This window comes from Coptis chinensis, chromosome 6 (assembly GCF_015680905.1).
Source record: "Coptis chinensis isolate HL-2020 chromosome 6, ASM1568090v1, whole genome shotgun sequence".
Taxonomy (NCBI): domain Eukaryota; kingdom Viridiplantae; phylum Streptophyta; class Magnoliopsida; order Ranunculales; family Ranunculaceae; genus Coptis; species Coptis chinensis.
This window is the reverse complement of record NC_141461.1, coordinates 1,986,749-2,010,363: the sequence shown is the minus strand read 5'-3', so window position 1 is coordinate 2,010,363 and position 23,615 is coordinate 1,986,749. Positions and strand designations below refer to the sequence as shown.

The 23,615-nt window shown below is 35.9% G+C and overlaps 2 protein-coding genes across 4 annotated transcripts; one reads left to right on the top strand and one right to left on the bottom strand.

The window, feature by feature from the left end:
* The first annotated feature begins 8,431 nt into the window (after positions 1-8,431).
* Positions 8,432-11,427, top strand: LOC147490629 (alcohol dehydrogenase 1-like). The gene is given in 11 exon segments (XM_086565697.1): positions 8,432-8,595; positions 9,027-9,163; positions 9,539-9,585; positions 9,692-10,017; positions 10,134-10,164; positions 10,166-10,214; positions 10,309-10,384; positions 10,488-10,549; positions 10,667-10,762; positions 10,886-11,047; positions 11,176-11,427. Coding segments are annotated over 11 exon segments (1,140 nt in total). The 5' UTR covers positions 8,432-8,558; the 3' UTR covers positions 11,293-11,427.
* Positions 11,428-13,031: 1,604 nt separating this feature from the next.
* LOC147490628 (uncharacterized) lies at positions 13,032-17,579 on the bottom strand. 3 transcript variants are annotated; one of them, XM_086566113.1, is made up of 8 exons: positions 17,270-17,579; positions 15,994-17,111; positions 15,815-15,905; positions 15,537-15,694; positions 15,377-15,431; positions 14,818-14,897; positions 14,641-14,734; positions 13,032-14,078 (listed from the first exon to the last, which is right to left on the bottom strand). In XM_086566113.1, exons 2-8 carry the CDS (start codon positions 16,948-16,950, stop codon positions 13,474-13,476), a joined length of 2,040 nt encoding a protein of 679 aa, XP_086422239.1. In that variant the 5' UTR covers positions 16,951-17,111; positions 17,270-17,579; the 3' UTR covers positions 13,032-13,473. The 3 variants fall into 3 exon arrangements, with proteins under 3 accessions (XP_086422239.1, XP_086422240.1, XP_086422238.1); XM_086566114.1 differs by having other exon boundaries at positions 15,377-15,428; XM_086566112.1 differs by having other exon boundaries at positions 15,994-17,573.
* Between the last annotated feature and the right edge of the window lie 6,036 nt (positions 17,580-23,615).

Here is a 23,615-nt window from a genome sequence, read left to right as displayed (position 1 = left end):
ACTCCAAAATGTATCACATAAAATATCTCTGACATGATCATGTCGAAATTTGAAACTTGAAAAATGTCTACAATGTGTTGCATGGTCCCCGAAAGCATCTAGTCTACTCTTTTGCAAACAGGACATAGACCACTATCATAGTACAAAGGAATCATGAGACGGTACCGGATAATAGAACGATACTCCATCGGCGACATACGCTGTCCAAGTCCCTCCATCGGAATAGCAAGTAGAAAATCATTTTGCGTTCTCGACCGCAAGCATCCAATCGATGGCTTTTTTTTCGATGAAGCGAGATAACACAAACTCCCTCTGAAGACCAGCAACAATCTGATCATATAATGCTTCCGCCAAAACTTTTTGTGGTTTTGAGGGGACGGTAGCATTCACAGCCATAAAACTGAGGTCAAAATTAGGTAGACAGAGACTCAATGCACTGCTAGCAACATCAAGAATCTCATCCAAAGGCACTATGCCACAACTCCTAAGAATATGGTTCTAAAGCTCAGAAGTCTGACAACGGGAGGCCACAAAAGCAAAAGTAGAGACATCAATGGCACAATAAATACCTAACCCACCAAGATATAATGGGAGTGTCGATAAACGCCACTGCAAATCACCAAAGTCAGGACCATCAGAAACCACAATACCCTAGAGAACACTGCGGAGATACCGATCAAAAGTCTTAGCTACTTCTCTAAAAAGGGATGGTGGATAAGTACAAATCGCAAAGACCAACTTAGAGAACCCAGAAAAGCACGTAAAAGAGCTAATTCACACTGTGGATCTTCTAATACAGCTAAACGATCCATCAAAGTCACAACCTTTTCAACACGCTTACGAGCAAGGCCCATGACAAAGGATGAATCAGTGCTGACCACACCTCCAAGCAACCTGACCCCTTGCTGAGGACGGGACAAATCTGAAGGAAAGAGACTAGGAGTGGAGCGATGTGGATCCAGTGATGGCCAAAATATCTCAATTTTAGCCACATTAAGAACCAGCCCGTAAGAAGGTCCTTCTTCCTAAATCATACCCAAAGCTGTCTCCACTTGTTCTGTATCTCCGATCAAAGTCCCATCATCTAGGTACCAAGCTTGTAGCAATAACTGACAATTGGACTGGATCCGTAAAATCAGGGGATGCAACACCAGTGCAAATAGAATGGAACACAAAGGGTCGCCTTGCTAGACCCCAGTAGTAGACTATATGTAGCCATCCCCTACGTATAACCTCGCAGGTTGACAATACAAGTACTCAACCCAAGGGGCAATAACTGGGCATCGGATACGAACATCTCTCAACATGGTGGTCCGATCAACCATGTTTAAAGCATTATGAAAATCTACCAGCAGCATAGAAAGAGAGGTATTGTCACTATTAGCATACACCATACGGTTGACAGTGTGCAAAATCATCTTTGCTCTACTAGAAACACCCACCCCATACTGGAAATCCTGTAAGTACCAAACTACCTCTCTGGAAACTCCTTTCATTGCAATCTTGGAGACCAGACGACGCCAAACTATGCCCACAGCTATAGGACGAATACTATTATCCGGCTTAAGAAGTGGAGTAAGCAGAGCACTCGCTATGAATTCCACTAGGACATCGTCCCTGTAACCAAAGATTAACCACAGGTTAATGCATCTAGCAGATCAAATGATATAGCTGCTACAACACCACTCATGGCATCCAACAAGTGCTGAGCTTGGAGACCACCACGACCATAAGAAGTACCTTTCATAAACGATCTAATGCATGACAATAGGGTGTCTCTCTCTACCAATAAAGGGGGCTTGGCAAAAGGAATAGTTGGTCTCACAGGTGATTGTTGCATTGGGTGTTTCTCCTCTAATGCTTGAATAGTCTCCGCCGAGTTAGGGGCAACCCCTGATGATGACAACACTTTTACCGCTGTAGTAAAATGCCCATCAACAACTTTCTGTAAGCATCGACGCACATTCTGAGTGGAAATAGATCTCTGGGGTGGCTGGATTGAAGGAGTTTGTTTCTTTTTCCCTTGGAGTTTTTAAAATTTCATCGTTGTTGTCTTGCTTGGATACGTATGAATTAGATGACACACATTTTGTGTTAGCCTGTGGAATTGTATAGGCTACCATATGGAAGTCGAAGAAGAATTACGAATGTTTTTGTTGTAATGTTGCGAGAAAATTTCTGGGCATGCATCAACGATTCTTTAGAATGAAGGACTTCATTGTGTTACTGATGATATAAAGGTATTATGTTCTTTTTGTGTCCTTGGTTCCTTAAGCCATGTTTTATTTCCTGATAACCTATCTGATTTTCTGTTTGGCAAATTTTACTTTTCAAAGGCTTTTCTTTCTACAACTTCAAATGAATATAATGAAAATGTTTATATAATTTGGACTTCTGAGGATTGGCCGATTGGGCCCGAGTTTAAAGGATGGTCTCATTTTATTTTATGCTCTAGAAAAAATATATGACTTAAGTCCCATAACCCCTATTAGATCTTCACGGTTGAAAATCATCCATGTTCATCCAACATAAATTTGTTCCTATTTCTAACGTTATGATTGTGCACACTACAACAAAAGCCATCCCATCCCATTTGTAATAGAGCATGCCAAGGACTTTTGCGTGTATCGCACTTGAATTATAGAAGTCTATGGGAAAAACTATAATGAGTTGGTGATACATACTCTTTAAAGATGCGCTTGCTAGAGATGGTTCCTATTAAAAACCTTTAAAGCGATTGTGGAAATACAGGCGTGACTTTTATTGGGTTATTTCTCTTGAAATGTTATTGCTCAATTCTTATTTTTTGTTTATGGTTTACAAATTGGTGTGTTGTAGCAGTTCTCTCGAGCTCTTTTAGTCCTTTAATTCATTTATATTTTTCACAAAAATTGTAAACAGATCATTGGTTTTACTGCATTGGCCAAAAATATCATATTAGCAACCCGTTTAGTGCGAGCACTAATTAGTTGTTTCAACATTTTACCCATTGATATCCTTCGTCCTTCGTCTTTATTGTATGCATATATATTTAGTACTATCAAAGGCCAATCAATTAACACTAAATCTGTCATTCTGCTAATAAAGGTATGCCTGCGGCTTACCAACTTACAATGACAAACTATAAACACAAACAAGTGAGTTCTAGATGTGTTTCACAATTGTATAGACTTTATTGCTTTGTTTGGTTCGGTGCACCGAGTTGCAAATGACAAATGGCTGCAAATGGCATGTGATTGTATTGCATCCAACTTACTTGTGCTTGGTAAACCCAAGGCAAAAGGATGTAAAGTTGGTTATATTATCCCACTTCTTTTTTTCACATCTTATATAAGAGAAACCACCTCTCTTGTGTTTGCATCTATTTGCACAACTTTTTTGGTTACAAATGGATGTCATAGAAACTACTTATATAGTGCACATAATTGCAACTTGTTGCAGCAACCGCTATTTGCATTTTGCTACCAAACACTGTTTTGTGGGCGGATTATATGGAAATAGGTGCAATTGCATGTAAATACATCGAACCAAACAGAGCATGGTAACAAGTTCTTACTTTTTGTGGATGCTAATACTTTTGTTGTTTTTTATTACTATTGGAAGTTCGTGTTATTGTTGCTTTTGTTCTTCATTTTATAGTGGTTATCATCCATTCTGTTTTGCTATGTTGGTTTATATATGCGTAATTTGACTATGGTTATGGTTGTACAACCATTTCAAATGGTTTTTGTAATAGAAGTGCATACTGACTCTTTCTTCATAGGGAATTAGGTTGCATACTATCACACTAGTTTTAGGTTATGTTAATTTTAATACACCGATACAAAAAGATTTAGAAAACATCTTAATGAGAGATTTTTTTTTAATAATTGTTTTCCTTTGTATTATTATTTACTTATGTCCATAGTTCTTTGAATTATGTATAGGCTAAAGGAATCTATTTAGAGATAGATTTATCTGGTTGTCCTTCATTCATTATATCTTTAGGAGGACTGGAAAAAAATAAATCAGATATGGGTATTGCTCATGTGTTATGCCTGGTTTAAAGGCTTACGTAAGAAAATGCATGCACATTTTAACCATATTCTTATCACATTAATTACGATGTTAAGTGTTTGTGTCAATAAGTCTACAGGAAACACATTTTCCTTAAGCGGTACTTGGAAGGTGGTATGAATTAGATTTTGATTAGTACTTCAGCAATATCACACGTTTTCCTTTTCCTTATCAAGATTCCACAAAAGTTCACATGGTCTTTTCGATTGTATTGTTTCCATGCACTACTCCCAAATAGAGTAAGATATCTCTGCTAGAGCATTTTCATAGCTCCCTAAGTCCATGATCTCTTAAGTGAATCACGCCTCATTAATAAATCAATGGAGCACTCATCCATGCATGTAGGAATCACCATACGTTGAATTTTGATTGTTTTTTGGTGTTATGGGTAATCAATTAGCATTTTGGCATATTTTATATAACAAATGAATTATTTTGGCATCTCTTATATGTTTGTAGTATAAAAGCTCCTACATGTCAAGCACTACATCTTTGTGCCTAGGAAGATTATATTGAGCTGAAGAGCTTTGGTGGAATTGAAGTCGACAAAATAGTTAAATTAGGCAGAGCATCTCAATTGCAATTATTTATGTGTTTTGCAAGCATGGACTAATGGATATACATCCTCTAAGTTATTCAAGAAAGCTAGTTGAATGGATGAAGTCTCGATGACATGGGAGGTGGGGATGGATCATAAAATTACAACCATTGTTAACATGTTAACATACACAACAATAATCGCCGCCCATATCCATAGTAGCTTTTGCAACTTAGGAGTGATGTGGAGGCTGTGAAGAAAATGTTTATGAGTTGTAGCAAGCGTGGGTATGCCAAATATGCATATAAGACCTTGATAGAGCTCATGTCAAGGCCAAAACTATTGCTACAGAGTTGTTGAGGAAAATGCTTCTTGGAGGAGTCGAGCCATTTGGTAGGACATACATTCTCATGGAACTAGCCGAGTAGTTTTGGACTTTACCTTTGTTTTAGAGTTCACAAAATCGTGTTACCTACTCGGTTGCTCGTGATAGAGAAAACGACAAGGCATCAAAATTGAAAATTATTTATTTGTAATTTGTTGTATTTGTTGTGTATAATATATTTCTTTATTTATCTTAATTTTTTTTCTTCTTATTTTCCAAACATGTTACTTGATGGTGTTCTTAGGAAGTTCTTTACCAGATTTAGCATATAGCAAAGCTTTGTACCATGAATATTTTTGAAAGTAGAAGTGTAGAACAACTAAGAACAAGTTGAAAATGAATAGTGGGATATTTTAGGAAATTAATAATACAATTCATTTTTAATCAAAAGGTAAAGACAAAAAACAAATCTCATATTTATCCATTCAAACTTTAATAAAAAGGCCTATCCCGTTTACTAGTGTAATATATAATATGTTTCTTAAATAATTGGAGTAGCTCTAGAGGGCATTCGAGTACAAAGTTTATTTAGTTACCAAAAAAAAATACACACTTTTTTCATCTACACATTCCTTAATAATATAACAAATTGCTTAAAATAAAATATCAATCTTCCTAGAATTTGTTTCATAAAACCATAAATGCTCAAGAGCCAGCACAGAAAGCAAACCCCTATAAAGTCTAAATGACAAGGTTTATGTATGTACGCGAATTTCCATGTCATGAATAAATCTAGATCAAAAGGAATATTTTGTTATAGAGTCTATAACTAATCTTGTATAGCCAACAACAAACCTCTCTAAAGTCTACATGACAAGGTTTATGTTTTAATATGAGCTATGAACACTCATTGTTCGTACAATCATTGTTGATTGTTATTTAAACAATCATTATTCATACCTCAACATAATGTATGATCAGTAAAAACATATATTGGAGTATGAACAATCACTGTTTATACCTCAACATGAGCTATGAACAATCACTGTTCATATGAACAATTATTATTTATACATATTTGACGTATGAACAATCAACATAATTGTTCAGTGTTCATATGAACAACCTATTGTTCAATGTTCAGACCTCAACATAATATATGATCAATAAGAACACTTATTGGAGTATGAACAATCATTGTTCTTACATATTTGGGGTATGAACAATCAATGTTCATATACATCAACATGAGTTATGAACAATAATTATCATACCTATTTGGAGTATGAACAATCATTGTTTATATCTCAACATAATGTATGATTAATAAGAACACTTATTGAAGTATGAACAATCATTGTTCATATATGATTGTTCATACCTATTTGGGGTATGAACAATCACTGTTCATACATCAACATGAGCTATATATATGAACAATCATTATTCATACCTATTTGGGGTATGAGCAATCAATGTTCATACCTCAACATAATGTATGATCAATAAAAACACTTATTTATTGGAGTATGATTGTTTATACCTATTTGGGGTATGAATAGTCATTGTTTATACATCAATATGAGCTATGAACAATCATTGTTCATACCTATTTGGAGTACGAACAATTAATATATATTCATACCTCAACATAATGTATGATCAGTAAGAACACCTAGTGGATTATAAACAATCATTGTTCATACATCAACAAACCAAACCACAACATCACTTCTTTTAATTTCTTTTATTATTTTCTACAAACTAAATAAAAGAATATAACAGGATCAAAAGGGTAAGACTACATTGTTCATCTTCTTCATATCTACAACATAACTCGTTGGATCGAAACTCAAGCCAGAAAAAGTTCAATAGTTTTTCAATCCAGTTCGCACAAGCTTAATTTTCTTTTTGGCCGAGCGTCAAACCCCACACCCATTATTTCAGTTCCACTAAAAAGTCAGTACCCATTAAATCCTAAAGTACAATTTCTTGAAGAAAGAACAAGTGAGTATGTTTATGTCTCTTGATTATGTCAATTGAAGTTTCTTCGATGTCATCTCTTCGACGGTTAACTTGGTGATTAGGATTGTCGGGCATTATTGGTCGAAGAATTGGAGGAGATGACTAGTTGTTTGGTTTTCCTTTTGTTGTTTTATTTCATTTATTTATGCCCTTTTCATTTTTTTAATTTATTGATGTAGTGGTTTTGGTTGTTGGTCCACTTAATTTAAGTTTCTTATGTGGACCAACCAGGTTTTGTTGTCTTGTGGACAAGTTTTAAGGGTATGTCTACAAATTCATTCTCTATTATACTAAGGGGTTGTTTGTTTTTTAGTTTTTTAGCATTCAGAGTCGCTCAAACATAAGTTTTCAGCGTTCAGTGATAACGAGAGTTGTTTGTTTTTCCAACCTCTTCAGCGTTCTGTGGAAAAACTTGTCTTCAGTATTCCGTGATAAAATACCTCCTTTTCCTGAATGCTAAATCTGTTTCTTGGTTGAAACGTATGACCAACGTGCCCTTCATCTGCCCAAACTGGATCTATTTTGTTTTTCAAATCAATTGAGAGAAATCAGAGAGGAGGAGAGGTAGAGGAGTTCTCTAATAGCCAGAAAGAGAAAAATCGAGAAAGAGTTGTCGTCGAAAGTCGAAACCGATAATAAAAAATGAAAAACGAAACTTACCAAGGTTGAAGACGATGGAAATAATAATGGGTTTGATCTAGTGGGTTGGGTATTTTTTTTTTTTACAGCCAAGGCCCATTAGTTTTGCAAGACAACAAGACCTCATTAAATAAATAATAACCTTTTACTCCCAAAAAATAAATAAAAATTGATTGTAAAATAAATAAAAAGTGATTGTTCAAAATAAAAATTAAGTTGTACTTCATACTTTCATAGTATATGAAAAGAAAATTTTGTTTATTTAATTTTTAAATAAATAAGATGTATATTGTCCAAAATTGATAATAGGGGTAAAATTGTCTAAATAATTTATATTCAGCATTCAGAACCAGGTCATTCTGTCATAAAACAAACATTCAGATTTCAACAATCAGCATTAAGAGCGTGGATGGACCATTTAGCATTCAGAAATTCAGGGGCTCAAAAAAACTAGACGCCTAAGGCAGGCTGATGGTATTGGCAAGTTGGTTTACTTGTATTAACCTGACTAACAGTAAATTAATAAGTTCTCGCTTATTTTAAAAGATTTGACTCTTCTAATCAATAGCATGACTGTAGCCTTGGTCTTCATATGGTTTTGGTTCCAAACAAATGAAGAGAAAATTGTTTATGTCCCAGGATAGGGTGGCAGAATCTATCAGGAACAATTGGAATTAAACTATTGTTCCTAAACTATTTCTTGATTTCCTTGATAACCTTCATTGTATCTGGTTTAGTGGGTATCAATTCAACCTTTCAATATCAATATGACTTCTAACAAAACAAAGTGAGAAAAAAACATAAAACCCAGGACTTAAATATGGAAACCTTGTGCTGGTTTCACTGTAGACACATTCCAACCTATTAATACCCTCCTGAAGCTCACATATAGTCATATACCACAACCAACTTTATAAAGTTGATGATCATAGTTTTTCAACAGAGAAACTATTCAGTTAGTAAAGCAGAACAAAAATGCCAAGCACTGCTGGTCAGGTTATTCGTTGCAGAGGTATAGAGCTCTCACCGATCTATCCAATTCACTACCAGCATACTTTCCAATTTTAACTTTTGCATTATTATACATATACTAGCTAATCTGCCTGTCCTATGGCCAGGCTTACTATTATCCATTGATTTATATCACAATTCATTTGAAATAATGAAATAATGGGTAGCTTTGTTTTTGTTTTAACATATCCATATCCAATAACTAATACATATCATTCCATTAACTAATCCATATTTGAATATATATCCATATCCATTATTATTGTTTTTAGACAATAAATAATGCGTAGTTTTGTTTTTGTTTTAACATAACACATTGATATCGTTATTGACTATGTATTTTAAAAACTATGCTTGAATGTTATGCTTATATTAATATAGGTAGGATTGATATCGTTATTGACTATGTATGAATGTGCTTATTATGTGCAGCTGCGGTGGCATGGGAAGCAGGGAAGCCACTGGTGATAGAAGAAGTGGAGGTAGCTCCCCCACAGGCGATGGAGGTTCGTTTGAAGATATTATACACCTCTCTGTGTCACACTGATGTCTATTTCTGGGAGGCCAAGGTATGCTATTATTTTGTTAAGCATTGTAAATTACGCACATTTGAGTATAAAACACTATAATGATATACCAATGCGCGTCAGAATTATGTTAGTGTTTTGAAGGAGTTTTCTTTGTGTCTATTAATATGATCCCAGCATAAATGATGAATTGATTAGAGGACAAACTCCAAAAATTTCATACACTAGTTCATACACTAGTTTGGCTGTGAAGTTCTGATGGGGGTCTCCTGCATTATTAAAAAGTTTGAGTTAGAATCTCCAGTAAGAAAATCGTTCGGAGAGGAGGAATGAGTTATTTTTTGATATATATATCCATAATTTGATAAAGTTTGATGATTCAGTAAATAACGTTAGAATGGTTAACGAATTTTGCAGGGACAAACCCCTATGTTTCCTCGCATCTTTGGCCATGAAGCTGGCGGGTATGTACACTTGTAGATTGGGACAGTTTAAACGGTTTCAATGTATCATGAAATACATCCAAAAGGCAATACTAAATTTATTTAACTTTTCTGTTTGTGTACTCAGCATTGTGGAGAGTGTTGGAGAAGGCGTGACAGAACTCAAACCCGGTGACCATGTCCTTCCAGTTTTTACAGGGGAATGCAAGGAATGTGCTCATTGCAAGTCAGAGGAGAGCAACATGTGCGACCTCCTTAGGATCAATACAGACAGGGGTGTGATGATAGGCGATGGACAATCAAGGTTCTCTATTAACGGCAAACCAATATATCACTTTGTTGGAACCTCTACCTTCAGTGAGTACACTGTTTCCCACGTTGGTTCTGTTGCAAAGATCAACCCTTTGGCACCACTTGACAAAGTTTGCATTCTTAGCTGTGGAATCTCAACAGGTGAGGAGAAAGGCAGTAATAAACGAATGTTGAATATTTGAGCCTTCGGCTATTTTTTTTTTTTTTAAATTTCTTGATTGTTATCTTATTTTGATCTGTCCATACTGCATTTGTAGGTCTAGGTGCAACCTTGAATGTTGCAAAACCAAAAAGGTTCAACGGTGGCAGTATTCGGATTGGGAGCAGTTGGCCTTGCTGTGAGTTTCTCTTTCTTTAGAGGCATCAGAGTGTTCACTTCCAACTTTGTATCCGCTAAATGAGCATTCACTTATTCTATTTCCGCATAAATAGGCTGCAGAAGGTGCCAGGATTGCAGGGGCTTCCAGAATTATCGGAGTTGACTTGAACCCCAAACGTTTTAATGAAGGTCAGCGGCTCATTTCTACAACATAAATGCATAAAAAAAAACTAGCTTGGCTAGATGTTCCATGTAATTCTTGCTAATACTCATGTTTCCTGCTTGTCAACAGCCAAAAAATTCGGCATTACTGAATTTGTGAATCCAAAAGACCATGACAAACCTGTTCAAGAGGTCTGAAAAAACTATTAAACATTTTTGTGATTTCAGATTGCTGCAAAGCTAGAAAATGACCAGCCTAAAGTAGAATAACTACACTAATTTGTAACTCTCATTGTTCATTGGATATAGGTGATAATTGAGATGACTTCTGGAGGAGTAGACAGAAGCATCGAATGTACAGGAAACGTTAATGCCATGATCTCAGCTTTTGAGTGTGTTCGTGATGTAATTTCCTAGCAACCACATACTCTTTTTCAGTACTTTGTTTAGTTTGTCTTGCTTTAAGTAGTATGTTAGCTCAATGTATACTGATTAGACCATTTAACAAAATTTCAATGACCTTTTTAGGGTTGGGGTGTTGCTGTTCTTGTGGGTGTACCACATAAAGACGCTGAGTTCAAGACCCATCCCATGAATTTGTTGAATGAAAGGACCCTTAAGGGTACCTTTTTTGGGAACTACAAGCCTCGATCTGATCTTCCCTCTGTCGTAGAAATGTACATGAACAAGGTAAACTTGCCTAAGTTCTTAGGTATTATATTTCTAAGTATCGGAACCTATTTACATCAAGTAGGTGACAGCCATAGCAACGGATTCAATATTGCATTGCATTGCATTGATCTTTGTACATTATGCAGGAACTTGAAGTAGAGAAGTTCATAACTCATCAAGTCCCATTGTCAGAGATCAACAAGGCTTTCGAGTACATGTTAGAAGGTGATGGTCTTCGCTGCATCATCAGCATGGATGAGTAGTTGGATGGCATAGAGGTTTGGATGAGTGGCTCTTAATCAGTTGTAAAGCAAGTCAGAAATAAACAGTTGTGTGATTTTTCATTGTGTATTGTGTCGAACAATTTCAAATTCTAATAAATATATTTTTCTTGAGAATATGAAGTTGATGCAATTATATCCAAGTATCATAATGCATAATCCGAAGTATAGAATGCTTATATCAGGTAGCTTCTGTCACAGACCATTAACTGTCAGGCAATAAACATTAGCAACTATCAACCATTTTTTTTGGTAGGTAAGCGAACAACATTAGCACACAGATGTTTTTCATGACTGCATAAACACATATACTGGTGAAATGGTGATCTTGCACAATCGATCTGGAGATAGTCAAGCATGCATGGCAATATTAATGTAAGACCATGAAACATACCTTGGCCTTTATTGCCAGTCTCCGCCTCGTGTCAATACTCCAACCTTCAGACACTTTTCAGCTCGACCTCAGTGTATCAATAACAAGGTTAGAGCAAGTCCAATAGGAGTGCTATATATAGCACCCCAAACACCAAATAATTATTCCAATGGGTTTTTAGAAGGGTCTAAAATTTGGCTGGTGTGATATACTCAGCCAAATTTGTGGTTTTGTCTAGCAACTGTGATATACAGACAGACAATTTCAAAATTTAGTTAGTCTTGTCCAATAAATTCAAAACCTTTAAAATTTCAAGTTATGGGATGATTTCAAACGAAGATATTTCAATTTTCTGCCCTTTTTTGAAAACCTTAGTTAAACTTGTTAAATGAACGGCAAGAGTACTGTTCATTTTACTGTTCAGCGGACGGCATAAATACTGTTTGCTTTTTACTGTTCAGCAAACAGCAGACTTTCTGCCCCAGTCTGTCGTATGTCCACCAATTCCACAAAATGCTAAAAACAGGCTCATTGGACTGGTTTTTCATGTTTTGTCATGCCAAATTTGGCTGGCAAGCTAAAAAGTCTAAAAATCCTTTGTGGCACCTTTTTAGTATCCCATTTTAGCATCTCTCATTGGACTTGCTCTTAGGGATGGCATGAGTACCTTCAAATTCTGGGGAAAAAATGACGACCTTCACAGCGCATATGAGAGCTTTTCTCGCTTCAACACAAGATTGTCTTCCATGTATCACAAAAGCATCGCCACCTTACATCAATGTTAACATGTTGTATCACATAAGACCTTACAGCATTATCTACATTTATAACAAGTTCAAATTTTAAGATTGGGATCTTGAATGAGATGTGGAGTTGAACATACATATCAGCTTGTATAATCTTACCGGTGCAGTAAAAGGTCACTTCACAATTGTTACATTAACCAAAAGTTACGAAAATAAAAATTGTGTCCTGATCCCTGAGATATTAGGGCTATTGTATCTACTTATATAGACAGGAACTTAATGTTTCGTCCCATGGACTAAAAGTTATGGTCCCTTAACCTGTGAAAATCCGTTCTCTTAAATGAAAGTAGTACTTTGGATGTGTAGGTTCCAATGGCAATTGATCAAGCCGTCCTACTAAATTACCACGTAAAAACAAACCCAGAGTGGAGACAAATCAATCAATTCCACTAGTTCTTCCAGGCCTGTTCGTAACTCAGTTAACCTTGGTAACACTGAGAAAACCTTTTTCTTTTCGGTATCTAAGGCCCAGAAGTTGTGGGGATCTTAATAATGAAATTGTCGGGATCAGATTAATAGACAGTTGGTGGCAAAGACTTCTCTTTAGAAAAAGACTTGTATAACTTGTGTATTCTTTTAATTTTTTAATTTTTTTTTTTTTTTTTTTTTTCCGAACATGTGAATAAAACAGATATTACCTACAAAATTGCAAAGAAAAATGAAAAAATACATATATGCAACATTGCTGACTGTCCGTTGGTGATACGGAGTTACGGACCAAAGAAGTACGCTGAATATGTCCAGGACATGGCCGAGTAACTTCACTGCTGAAAACTCGCATGGCAAAGTAACTTCAATTTCTGCTGAAACCTCTGGCAAATATAGGGACCATGTACGCATGTACTCGAGAGCATCACAGGATTCAGGAAAATGCCAAATTCCAATTAAGTTAGAAATGTGAGGCACAACCCTCTGAGGTCTCATTGACACGGTTTTCCATAAGCTTGCTGCTTTTGAAATGGTGCAGGGTGATCCATGTCCTCTTTACAGTCTAACAGGCAATCCATAATTGTGGAAAGTCCTGATTACTCCATCCCAGCCACCAGTAACAATCACTAGACCCCATGTGGCTGAGAAAGCTGTGTGATTGTCATGGGAATGATGTTTCTTTTGGGACGTCTGATGGAATTGGTGCTCCTGGTGCTGCTCATCACGAAAGTCATGATGGAGCCGATCATGATGATGAGAACTATGGTCCTCTTCTACTGGCACAGACCATAAAGGAAGCTTCTCTTCTGGCCATGTTGCAAGACCTCTCAATCGACCATCCATGGAGAACCAACCACCAAGGGAGAACCGTTCTGTATCTCTTAGCAAAGGAAAAGTCTCTAAGTGATCTAATATTTGTGAGGAGCTCTTGATATTTGGATCCATCCGCTCTTGTTCCATGCCAAACCACGGCACAGCAACAGACACTCCTTCGAAGAAGAAATGTTCACAAGAACGTATAGATTTTGCTTGCTTGGAAGATGCACACATGCTGCCATCATAATTCCACACATAAACACGGGAGTCTTCCCCTACAGAGATGATATGCCTACCATTGGAGGTGAAAGAAGCAGACATCTGACTCCCTGATTTCCTAAGGCCTGTTCATATTATATTTCCAAAGTAAGTGGGGCGGCTCGAGATGATACACTAAATATATTGATCGACCAGTATACTACTGCTCTGACAAACAGTGGTATCTAGTGGCAGCATTGGCTTATAAATGTTTTGATAAGTTTAATATGACTTGACCTAATGCGGTATCAGTACCTTAGATATGATTCAGACCATCAATAGTCTCATCATTATTAATATAAAAACAGTGACGGTTTTCAGCAAAAGGGGGAGACCGACAGGCGGTAATTTAAGCGGGAGCATTTGGCCTTGAAAAACCATATATCAGTATTGCACAACCATCCCAGTTGGGAGGTCAAAACTCTATAGCACTCAGTATCTCTCAACCCAACTGTTAACGTCTTTCTAACTCAACAATAAAACATGGACAATGAAAACACAGTTGTATTAAGCAGCACATTTGCTTATCATAGTTGATATTATTAACTTTTACTTTGAGTTGTTCTAAATTTTTTGGATTTCAATGAGAAACTAGAAAAAAAATGCAAGAAATGTACAAAGAGAACATGAATGTCAAACACTGCATACCTCTGTATTTGTGGACAACACCAAGCCCATCAAAAATTCGAACTTTAGAATCTGCTGATGTTATCATAACCTTTTGAGCATCCTCTGGAGAAAACTGTAAAATGAGAACAATTTAGGATAAGAAACAAACAGGAGTGACAGGAAATATAGAAGTGTGTATACAAGTAAAAATAGAACCTGCAAGCCAGTAATTCTGTTACTAGAAGACTTTTTCCTACCCTGAACATATACTTGTGCATCCAGCTGGAGATGGTTATCTGGTCATTATAGAAATAAAATCATGAGTTTCTGACACCAAAAAATTACTTAACCCATAAATAACAAGAATAAAATGCAACTTAAGCAAGTTTAAGAAAGAATGTAAGATATGTCAACACATAAAAGAAAACACGTTTTTTAAAATCAATGAATATTGGAAAATTCAAAAACTTTAAATAAGTAAAATCCCAATTTTCACAGGGGAAAAAAGAGAAGTGTGAGAACAAGTAGAACTATGGTGAAGAATATATAAAGCCATCTTTGTAAATCAACTTAAGTATGGTCTTTCAAGAACAGTTTAATTTACCATTCACATATTATTGAGAAAAATTATAGCTAGAACACTGATAAATTTTCCCCTTCAACTTTTCTACAATTGTTTTATTGAATTTCGATAGCTAAATAAATTTGACATTTCCCATCTAGATATTCTATGAGCCAAACATTATCTATGTGGCAATGAGCTAAAGAGATATACCTGATGCATCATAGAAGCGGCAATGACCAGAAATGGAACCGACAATGAATCCCTGCTGGGAGAACAGAATACAAAATAAGTACCATGGTGAACAAAATGAACTTCTGGTGATCAAAAACTAATTAAAGATAGGACTTAAAAATATTCAATAGAGTAAAACCTGTCCATCTGGTTGGTAACATATGGCAGTTATTATATCTCGAACATCTGCCCAATCTACGACTCGGCTTTCTGAAACTCCCCAAATTCGAACTTTCCCATCGATAGAGCCACTGATAAAGTAGCCATCATTAACAGGGTTGAATTGAATGCACGTCACTGTAAACAAAAGCACCTACATTAGAAGCAAGTCCTAACAGGAGAAGACAGCTGAATGTCAAATAACAAGGGTGAGAAAAGAGTTAGTCCAAAAGAAGACAACTGGGATTGTGTTTTTACCATAATTATTGTGCTTGAAAACTTGAAGACACTCATTGGAACCCACTTGCCACAAACGAACAGTTTCATCCTTGGATGCTGATAGAAGACACTGAGAAGCCAAAATACGCAAACAGGTAAACTTCAGACACAAAAAGGACGTAAATTAAGCTGACTACCAAATCGTGATATTAACTCACATTAGAATTAGACCAACACAGGTCTAAGACATCATCAGTATGGCCGTAAAATTCATGAAGTGGTGACTCGTCGATCTGGAAGATCTTCTGAGGAATGACAACAGGCGCAGGCTTTGAACATTTTCTTCCTGGAATGAGCTTTCTCCCTCTCACTTTATGAACTAGCTTTGAAGTATCTTTTGAATTGAAATAACTGCCAGAAACATCTGTCGATGTAACACGCCAAATGCGAACAACCCCATCTTCACCTCCACTTGCAAGATACTGACGATCTGGACTGAACTTCATGGTCAAGATGAAGCCCTTGTGTGCTTCAATCTGTTGTCCCATATAAACTGCTGTGAACTCCATACACTTCTTCCTATTGTGTCGCACCTTCATTCTATTTGCCTTGGGTGCTGTTTGCTCCCTAGTAGAGCCACCTGACTTTTGCACATCTTCCTTCATTCTCTTTTGTACAAAATGGTTCCACCACCTCCTAATTTTCTTCTTACTTACATTATGTTCCCCAACATGCAGTTCTCCATGAGCCATAGCTTCTCTCTGTGTGAGTTGCTCAGCACTGTGCAAAACCCCAAGTTCACAACCCAGAAACTTAGTGTCCCCGTCTATGTCCCTGCCACTACAACTTGTGTTCCCCTCTCCCCTGGTACTAAATAAACAAGAAGAACTCGTCACAGCGCCACTGCATTCTGCAACTCTTTCCATTCCAAGGTTCTTCGGCGAACAACCATAGGAATACCTGTCTTCATCAATCTCCCTAGCGCAATCACTAAAACCCATTCCTCGTAAAAACCTTTGACGACGTTCTAAAACACTCCCCGGCTCGTCTGTCCAAATTTTGTACTCCAATTCCACTCCTCCACTCACAGACACCTCAGCATCAAACTTTCTGAAACTGTCAACAGAATCATAGAATACATCTTCTCCATCATCATCATCATCATATTTCCGCATATTTTGTTCTTCAATTCAATATCAAAATTCCACATCAAAAATTCACTCTCATTGACTTCCCTTTACCACCCTTTTTTATAATATAAAGACCCCCCCTCAATCCCTCAATCACGCAACGCTCACTCATGACGTGGCCCAATTCCACATCCAGACTAATTCAACTGTAACAAATTACATGAATGAATGAGGTTCATCAAAAATATGGTTGGGTACGAGGTATGAAGCCCCTAAAACCCGTAAAGATCATTTTTTTAATATTCCAAAGCTGAAATGAAGTCTCAATACAAAGGGATAAACAATAATCAAATGAAAACAATACCTCGATATAAATGTAACCCCACATTCAACAATTACACCGACCTCCGTGCCTACCTTTACCACATGTATGTATATAATTGCTTCCTATACAAATAATCAAAATTTTCCAAACTTTGATGGTTTGAACCAGAAACAGAAAACAAGGGGCTGTAAAATGTGAAGGTAAGTCAGGGGGCTTATTAGAGAAGAGAGAAAATGGCGGAGAAAGGAAAGGTGTGTATGGACTATGGACACAACAACAAAGTACACACAGTGAAAAAAATAAACAGACATATATAAATTATAACGGAATCCTATATAAAGATGGCCTCAAAATTTATTAAAAGATTTAGCAGATTTATAGGCCTAGCCCAGCAGCCAGTAATGCACGAGCGACAAACACGAGTGATGACTGATGAAGAGTGTGGGCTCGTGTAACAAGAAAGAAAACAACACCTTACTTCTTTTACTGTAATAACTAACAAGTGAACAAACGAGCCTCAGATAATAAAAACACAACATAAAATGTGCATTAAATGGTCGATATTAACAATACAGATAGAGAGAAAATGAAGGGAAGAAAATACAGGCTGTGAAATAGAGATAGGTATATAGGTGTATAGAGTGTATAGAGTATATAGAGTTGTAGGCTTGTAGGTAGTGAAAGTGATTTCTCTTTCTCTTTTACTGTTATGTACGGCTCGGGAACCAACACTACTAGCTTTTAATATTAATATTTATATTTATATTTGTTCCTAATATTTGGCTATTTGCTAGGCTAGGGATTTTTATCTTTCTCTCTCATCTTTTCTGTGTGTTGGTGTTGTGCTTTTTGTTTACAGCATTTGTACTGTAGAGAGACGACGAGGTTACATTGGGTGCTGCGATGTTTTGTTGTTCTACTGCGTATATTAAAGAAGATTTTGGTACTAGTTTGTTGTTGTTGTTTCGAAATTCGGCTACAAAGACGGAGTTTTGCAGAGATTGTCCGTAGTAGAATTACTGCTTATTGGTGTGCGGAGTTACTAGTTCATTATTTCCGGCTATAATAGTTTGAGGTCGGCTATCCCGAGGATATTCTCAATGGACCGTTAGATCACACATCCAACGGTTTCCAAATTTTTCCAAATTTTCATTTCTATGAGAATATCTTTGGATAGCCAAGGCCTAATAATTTTCTTTTTTTTAGAACATCGAAATATAGGATATTTCAATGGATTGACATGTAGTTAGTTGGAGAGTGTGTTGGCATTAAAGTTTAAATGGGGATTTATTTTTAATACCAGTGTGCCCTGTTGGATTAAATGTTTCTTATTTTTTGGTTGGTTAAAAATTAATATCTGGAGAAAGAAAGGAGAACAAGTGTGAGTGGGGAGATAGTGAGGTGTGTGGCGTTTTCTAGTAAAAGGCAAACCCGTCCCTATGGTGGACTGGTGGTGTCAAGGGATTTGGTAAAGTTTGTACGGATATAACATATGAGCTGTCGGAATTGCTGAAAGAAACGGTTTTGATTTTGATGTGTCTGGATTTTGGAATAATAAGACGAGATAAGATGCATTTACCATGATTTAACGTTTTTATCCACCACTGGTTTTTGTGGATCAGAAGATCTTCATTTCATTTTATCTGAAACCCTTGTCAAAATAATGATTCACCTTTTATAGCCTTTGCTAAGTAGATTCAACAAAACCGTACATTTATTAGGCAGTACTCAGCTCACAACCCTGACTGCGTGGTTATACATATATATAGAACAAGATGCCCTTGATGTGTAGTTTTACATTTCATAAGAAACTCCAAATGAATGCCGTCGAAATATTTACAGTACACTAAAAGTTAGACACATGACTTCGTTGTTGTTGATCGAGTTTTCTAAAACTCCACATCTTGGATGGGATTCATGGCTATACTATCAGGAGTGATGAGAAGTGCACCATCCCGGGGTTGAGCATTTTCTATTGTAAATTGTAATGGACCTCGTGGTAATCACTGGTGAAACTGTTAATGTGCAGAATTACACAGTTACACGTGCATGTCATCTGGAAATTTGATGCATGTACCATTCTCGATCAATTAAGCTCAATATATCAGTGTGAACATTTCAAAAGGAAAACATATACACTTCTGAAGATACTGTTCGAAAGATTGCAGATTATTGTCAAAATTAATTGTAGTTGACTTCTAAGGAGATTGCGCAAAAGTTTGCAGATTGTCAAAGAAGTAAAGAACTCGCAAGTCTCAGATCAAGTCGCAAGTGTCAAACGTAACAAATGCTTTGCCGACAACATCACATCTCATTTGTTAGTTGTTACCGACACTATTCCTTCATATATTCTTATTACCTGGAATCTTGGACAGCAGTACAGCACCCATCTTTTATTGAATTTGCTATAGACCTATAGTGCATGCCCGCTTTCATTTGCCTATTAGAGGCCATCAAACTAGCTTGGTTTCCCCCTGTTCCTTCGGCCGCACTCATTCAATTGTGTTGCTCTTTGGTTTGGTTGCTAAGCGATTTCAAAGGGTGGATGTCTACGTTCATTGACATGCTTTCTAATGACCAATAACCGACCACGTTAGCTGATCCAATACAACCTTTCCAAGTAGATAAAATGTTCCATGCATGAATAGCTAGGACACTTGAGAATTTGTGGTCATGTCACGACTACAGATGACAGAAATGCATTACCAACTACAAAGGACCCTCTAAAACAAAATGAACTAAACTATTCGACTTGCAAGTCCAACTAAATAATAAAACAAAAAGAAGATTCCGAATCCCACATTCCCTCAAATCCTCAATTCCTCTTTCCATCTCAGCAACATGCCAACATTGCCTTTATAGCTTGTTTTGTAGAATGGAGCTATCTTGCTTGATTATTTTCTTCAGTAATTTTGTTTTATATTAGTGATATGCATTGGTAACCAAATCTAAAAATTATTGGCCTAATGAGATGTTGCGAAGACCATAATCTAACACTTTTGGCACATTCTTCTGTATTTTTCTGTAAGCTAATCCAACTTTGGCCTTTTTTAGACAGCTATTAGTGGATTTGGATCTTTTAATTAAGGATTTGAATCTTAATGCTCTGCTCCACAAAGATAGTTGAAATCCTTATATGATTATACCATGATCACATTTTTATATATTCAAGGTTAGTAAGTAATAGAGAAACCATCAAACCAGCCCAGCTTAGGTACATTGCTTGCGGTGATTTCACAAGGGTAGGTCATCTGCCCTGTACAAGAAATTGTAGGATCCAAGTATCGAAAATGACTTCCTCTGTATTGTGTTCTATTTAGCAAAAAATGTTTGGCAAATGACATTTTTCTCAGGGGAGGGGACGGGGACGGGGAGGGATAAAGTCTTCCAAACTACTCTATCGACTTACAAATTGAATTAAGATTTTATTTTTTATGGATATGATATTCTCACAATGTATAACATGCCCACAAAATTTTATCATATTTGGATATATCTAACTTTACGAAAATTAGTGTTCAATTTTAACGGTTCAGAATTTTCCAATTTCATAATAACATTTTATTAGGCTATACATATTTAAATGAACCAAAATTTGGTGGACATATTATTTACAAAATATCGATGGGCCCTTAACTCAACTATTAATATTAGATATTACTTTATACGTTTTGAGAGTGGTTAAGGAGTGACTCTAATGGAAGTGGCTCTTATATATATATATATTGAACTTCTTGTCATTTTGGTCATTTCGATCTGAGTATGCTATAGGAAAGGTATCGATTTTGATTACTTCAATTTTTTCTTCTTAACTCCAAACTAAACAATTCCAGGCTGTGTTCATGTAAGTCTTGATGAGCGACCTAAACAAGAAGACCAATACAATGGGCGACTCCCATCCTCACTTAAATGGAATATCCATTAATAAATTGGAGGTGGGGAGAATATTTCATGGCATTTTTTTGATGAATGTACTGGCTGGATTGAATAGTCCTAGAGCCGGCCACCATACTAGCAATATCTTTCAATTTTCTAAAGTTCTTTTCAACACTGTTATGAGTAGCACTTTTCATCAATTCTCTCATCCACAAAATCTGTGCCTAAATTTTATAAGACTTCGCAAAGTTTGTTTTGTTTTTTCATAGAACATTAGACATTTACACCCACTCACATGCATGTTCACATCTCTTTCTTAGAGGCTAATACTATATACGCCTTTCCTTCTTCCTTTGACTTCTTGTTCTTAAGCACAAAATTCCAGCCATTCACTTGTTCATATTGCTCTATCTTATGCATAGATGTGGCCCTCTTGACAACCTCATTCACGCTTTATTTAATCTTTGAAGGCTTAGAGGCTATACTTTAGACAATCTGTTGGTGAGGATATTTCACATAAATGGTCCTAATTATCAAAATATTGATCATTTAATTGTATTCTTTTAGCAATAATAAAAAGAATATTTGGAGGATCAGATCGAGAAGAGCATGTGATCCCCATATCTGCAACTCCTGCAGATCATTTTTATTTTATCTACCAACCGTGTGCGAAAAGTTGAAGATCGTTCTCATTATTAAGATTCGTAGGAGTTATATATCCGAAAAATGCAGTAGGTGAATGTTTCCTAATAACTGGGTTATGGTTTTAAAAAATTATATGATATTAAGGTAGTGATTTACCTAATCAGCTGAACTGTTTATCTGGGATGTATGGTGCACACTATGTTTTTTTTTTTTTAAAATAAGCTGGGTTAAGCATACCCCACCTGTATATTAAACCAAAACTAGAAATTTACATTCCTCCCTAGTCCCCGAGAATATGATCATTAGAGGGTTATGGTGCACACTTGAATTGTTTGATTACTAGATAAATTTGGCAATTGAGCATTTGATTAAAATCAAGTTAGGTTTAGAAATTTTAATCAGATTAATTGACTCCTAATTCGACAATGTTTAATTAAAACTATTATTATGCTACACTTAGCTAGTCTACACTCTACATTATGGGTGTGCATGGGTATCCGATTATCCGAAATCGAATTGGAAGTGGAACTTTTTATAGTGGTTATGGGTCTTAAAATGTTAGACCCATTAAAAGTGGGTCTTCAAGAACCAAACCCGTTAGAACTAAATAGTAAAAAATCGGTGGGTACTCAAACCGAAATTGGAACCGATTATTATGATTTTGATATATAAAGTTTTGTATTATATTATACTAAATAAATACAAACCCAAACATTATAATATAAAATTTATTTATTTATTTATTTTTAAATTTTTATGTGTAAAAGTCTACTATATTTATATATATATTATTGTAGTACATAGATTAATTTATTCTATATGCTAAAATTTAGTGTGTGATATATATTTATATAGAACATATATATGTATGTATGTACGTATAGTATAATGTACTCGTGTTCAATTTGAAATGCAAATTAATACACGCGTATGTACTATTTATGAGATGTATTTAAAGTTTTTAGACAATTTTAAAAATTATTGAATTTATGACCATTACAAATATTATTGTCACACTAAAAACCAACTTTTATACCGGTTACGTGATTTTAGTAATAATAATGTATAACCCAAAAAAAACCGAAATCCGAACTGAAACCGACTTAATTAATGGATATAGTTATAGATTTTCTCTATAATAAAAAATAAAATATACCAAACCAGTAAAAACCGTTAAAAATATAACCGAACTCGAAACCGGTAAAAACTGAACCGGAACCGACCCCTGAACACCCCTACTCTACCAGTCTACCGTATAAATTAGAGATTATAAAATTTCTTGTTCCCTAAAACTAAACTAATAATAGCGTGATTTTCATATATAATCAGTAATCAAACCTTAACCTCTTAACATTTTTCGTACGTGTTTCTCCTGGTGGTTGCCCATTGACCAATTGTACGTTTTATGTGGTGATACAGGTGCTTACATATTTCATTGTTCCAAGGAATGATTGTCTCTGGAAGAAATGTGGCCAACCAAGTATTTTGAGACTTTTGCAACACCTTTAATTTTTAGGTACGCTACTTTTACTTCTAGGGTGGTGGACTGGTGGTAGTGGTGGTTGACCATTTATGTTGCCGTGGGGAGCTTTGCCCAAGGTCAAATTCAAGGACGCCACTCTGTAAACACAAGGCTATGGAGACTATCAGATAAGATATTAATGTTAAGAACTCATAATAGTTGCTTTTTTCATATCACTTTCTGCTGCCATATGTATTCAATAAATCAATAGTGGTACATGACTTCCTTTGTTACTTTGCCTTACCAGCCCTGCTCTTTTGTAAAATTGCAGCCACAATCATAGTACAAAATATCGCGATATATCACGATAAATATTTATATTTCAATAAAAGATATATAAAT